Source organism: Brassica rapa, unplaced genomic scaffold (assembly GCF_000309985.2).
Source record: "Brassica rapa cultivar Chiifu-401-42 unplaced genomic scaffold, CAAS_Brap_v3.01 Scaffold0309, whole genome shotgun sequence".
Lineage (NCBI taxonomy): Eukaryota > Viridiplantae > Streptophyta > Magnoliopsida > Brassicales > Brassicaceae > Brassica > Brassica rapa.
In genome coordinates this window covers 28,509-32,515 of record NW_022610252.1, presented here as the reverse complement: position 1 = coordinate 32,515, position 4,007 = coordinate 28,509, and the positions used below count along the sequence as shown (strand labels likewise).

General features: G+C 46.4%; 1 protein-coding gene across 1 annotated transcript; it reads right to left on the bottom strand.

Annotated features, from left to right (window-relative positions):
* Positions 1–466: 466 nt before the first annotated feature.
* On the bottom strand, positions 467–3,769 carry LOC103848424. Its single transcript, XM_033283190.1, has 2 exons — positions 3,114–3,769; positions 467–2,297 (listed from the first exon to the last, which is right to left on the bottom strand). The coding sequence occupies exon 2, from the start codon at positions 1,767–1,769 to the stop codon at positions 504–506; it is 1,266 nt and encodes a 421-aa protein (XP_033139081.1). The 5' UTR covers positions 1,770–2,297; positions 3,114–3,769; the 3' UTR covers positions 467–503.
* Positions 3,770–4,007: the final 238 nt, after the last annotated feature.

Genomic DNA, 4,007 nt, shown 5'->3' with positions numbered 1-4,007 from the left:
CTTGATGTTGATAGTGGCGAGATAAGCTTCACTTCCTTTCTCCAATAACTCTTCTGCTTGCATCATGGATATGATGGGGATTCCCGTACTTCTCTTTATCCCTTGGAAAACTATTCTCCCTTCAGTCCTAGGGATGTAGACGCGCGTCTTTGGGAAATCCATCACGGCCTTGTGATATGTCAACCAATCCATGCCTAAGATCACCTCGTAGTGGTTTAACTCCATCTCCACCAAATTTCCTTTAAGCTCAATACCTTCTATGACGATGGGGACATCCTCATACGTTCCAGTAGACCTCATTAACTCGGTCCCTGCGGTTTCTATTCCTTTGGCGTTCGAAACGAACATGCCTTCAAAGGTCCAACACTTTGTCAAAGTGGGAGACACAAAACTATGTGTTGCGCCAGTATCAAATAAGGCATGGGCATTTATTCCCCCAACTAAAACCGATCCTACACAATTTGAACTATGTCTAAGTCTACTATACTTGGACCAAACAAGAATTATAAGTAAACATCTAGACAAGTAGGTATAGGAAACATACCAACGATCGGTTCTCCTCCTTCGTGGTCCCCGACTACGAAGGCTCGTCCAGCCACATCTTGTCTTTTTGGTGGTGGCGGTAACTGCTCATTGCGCCCAGCTCCCTGCTGCGGTGCTCCCTGCTGCGGTGCTCCCTGCGCTGGCATACGACATGCATTCGAAGTGTGTCCTTCTCTGTTACAACGGTAACATCGAACATTCGGTGGGAATCTACAATCCTTTACGTGGTGTCCTTTCTTATTACACCTATGGCAAGTTGCGCCTCCTTCACTTTTTGCGGCTTGGGGTGTATTAGCGACTTCCCAAGTTCGCTTGGTCGCCTTTGACTGAGTGCTCCTTGTAAGCTTGCTTTCTTCTTCCAAGCCAACCTCCTGTAAAGCTGCTGTCTCAACAAGTTCCGCAAAACGGTCATACTTCCTAAGGGAACACCTGTTCTTCAAATCAATCCTTAGTCCATTCATGAATTTCCGAATCAGGTCTTGCTCATCCATGCGTCTGCGGGCGAACCTTCTCAAACGATTGAACTCTTCCTTATACTCTTTCACTGTCTTGTTCCCTTGGCGCAGATTCTCAAAGTCGTTCTCCATCTTGTCTGTAGCCTCAGGGGGAACATACTCTCGGGTGAACTCATCCTTAAAGTCCTCCCAAGTCAACTCATAGCATCCTCGCGCTAATTCCACGACACCTTCCCACCATATCATGGCTTCGTCTTTCAGGTAATGAACAGCCAATTCCCTACGGAACTCGGCTGGACACCTGGCTGCATCCAAGTTCTTCTCCAGCTTCCTCCTCCAGTTATCTGCTGAGGTGGCACTGGCCTTCCCACTGAAATGATCCATTTGCATGTCCCTCATGTACTTCATCACTTCCCAGTAAGTGGGTCCACGAACATGAGCTGGCACAAACGGTGGGGGCGGAGGCGGATGACGGTGACACACTCCAACACCCGGTACATACCCGCGAGCATCAGCCTGGTGTGGTGTTCCATCAGCGGATTCTTCACGCATTTGATCTCCAAAACGCTCACGGTATCTTTGCAACTCTGCCATCATTTCGGCATACCCTGCTGGTTGGTCACTCTGCTGACTCCCCTTTGTTGAGCTTCCACCATCAGTCTCAGTGTTTGTTCCATTCACACTTTCCACAGAATTGGTCGGGCAAGCTTCCCGAACCACACGTGTTGCAGTGCCTCTTCCCCTAGCGGTTCTTCTTCCCCTTGGTGCCATCCTGTTCACGCAAAACTAACACTTAGAACTTTTTCCTGTTTATGAATGACGAATGAATGAGTTCAAAGTAAAGGAGTGGTCTCGATGGTGCTCTTGACTCTAACTTTTAAAATCCCCATTTATCCTTCTTTAAAATCCAAACCAACTTTAAAAATCCGAAAGTTTTTAAAGATCTTAAACTTTATTCCGATAGGAACCGGACAAAAAAAACGTTTCCTCTCTACAGCCTCCCAGGTTAGGACCGGGGGCTCTAACCTCAGCTCTGATACCACTTGTCACACCCATATCTCGCTTAACCGAGACGGCATGAATTCACATTGCCTTCACCAACAAAAATACTTAAATAGGCCAATGCAAATCTCATTCCCAAGGATCGAATTCAGATGTTTTACAAAAACGTACTAAAACGAATAGGAAACGCTTAAAACCAAATCACTAAGTCTTAAAATAAGATAACTTAAAGAAAACCAAACACCCGAAAACCAGCACCACACCGAGACGATCACTCCTGCACTTCCTCGAACTCACCTGAAAAAGAAAGGAGGGCTGAGTATTTCGACAAATACTCAGTGAGGGAAGCTCTAGGAGCCCCGAAATCAATCACCAACAATCATCACACAACATAGCATAAACATCTAACTTTAACATTCAGTAATCGAAAACAATCAACAAGAAACGAGGATAAACCCCGGCGGTGCCAACAATGAGACCACGCCACCTAAATCGGTACCCGCGTTCCTCATGTTGTCGCGCGAGAACTTTCATGTTGCGTTGTCTCCACGACATCACGCTGTCTCACGCCTTCACGCAATCAAGTTACCGACACCGGTTCTCGCTTGATCCGCCACCATGTTCATACGTTCCACGTTGTCTCCACGACATCACGCTTCTACGTTACTTCATTTACAGGCACGCCGCATGCCCGCTCCGGCGATGAATCATGCCAACTCAAACGATTGCCACATGACCCAACAAGAAACGATGTAACGCCCGAGACATACATATATGTCATTCCACCACGTTACACCGGCACACATAGGCCTTAAGCCTTTCTCTAACTCATTTATATCTCCCAAATATTTTATATCACCTCTTATACAATAACCCCAATCAATACAATCATCACATTCAATCCTCAAACATCATCCAACCATATTTTAACAACCTTAGCAATAGATCTATGTCTTTCAAACATCAAGCATCAAGATATTTATATATCATATGTATAGTTATTTATATTATAGATCTATAGAAAGTAACAAGTAAGGATGAATGATCAACCTAGACACTTCTACCATGATGAGATAATGATAGAAGGAGATAGAGATTGCAACAAGCCCTCACCTTAGCCTAGATCTGCGAGATGAGATGAGAGTTGATGTAGATCTGAGTTCTACGGGTCCTTACTAACCAGATCTACAAGAACAAGGGTTGGTTTCCACCCAAACCCTAGATCAGAGATCAAGAAGAAGAAGAAGGAGATAGGAGAGATCTAAAAGAGAGTGTTTAGGGTTTCCTTACCTCACTAGTTGCTGGATCTAGAAGAAAAAGAGTAGAAGACTCAAGGAAACGACGAGAAGGGATCGAAACACGGCGAGATCTCCTCTCCGGTGAGATTACACGGTCGCCGGCGGTGCTCCGGTGACTCGCGGTGGCTCCGGTGGTGGTTTGGTGGCCGGCGGCTGCTCTCTCTCCAACTGGGCAGGGCTTCGCTAGGTTTTGAGTCTCTGGAGAAAACCTAAGGGGCTGCCTCCTTTTTATAGAAGAGGAAGGGAAAAACCCTAGGGTTTTCTCTACATGGGCCAAATCATCACGGGCCTTGTCACTAAAAATTGGGCTCGGGCCCGGGATGTGACAAAGAAGCACAGAGAAAAGACAGAGAGTTGGTCGGATTCCCAATCCAAGACCCATGGTGGTGTGAAGGTCATAAAGAGGCAGTTTTGGGAGAGATCAAGGGGGGAAGTTATGAACGACTTTCTGGTGGTTTTGATCCGTGATGTTATCACCCAAAGCATCCTACAGGGCCTGAGAACACACGCAAATGGTGAGGAAAGAAGGTTAGATGACCGGAATTCATTCCCAAAGGCCATGACAGCCTTAAGGAGAGAGGTATGTGGGAGGGCAGTTTCATGGAAGTGCAAGGGGAGTTATGAACGACCCTGTGGTAGGTTTTCACCACGGATGAACACGTCCTAGGCTTCCCCTGTATCTTGGGAACACACGAAAATACCCAGGAGA

What these genes read in the sequence shown, in the direction of transcription:
- LOC103848424 (XM_033283190.1), bottom strand. Translation starts at nt 1,769, where the DNA reads ATGGCACCAAGGGGAAGAAGAACCGCTAGGGGAAGAGGCACTGCAACA.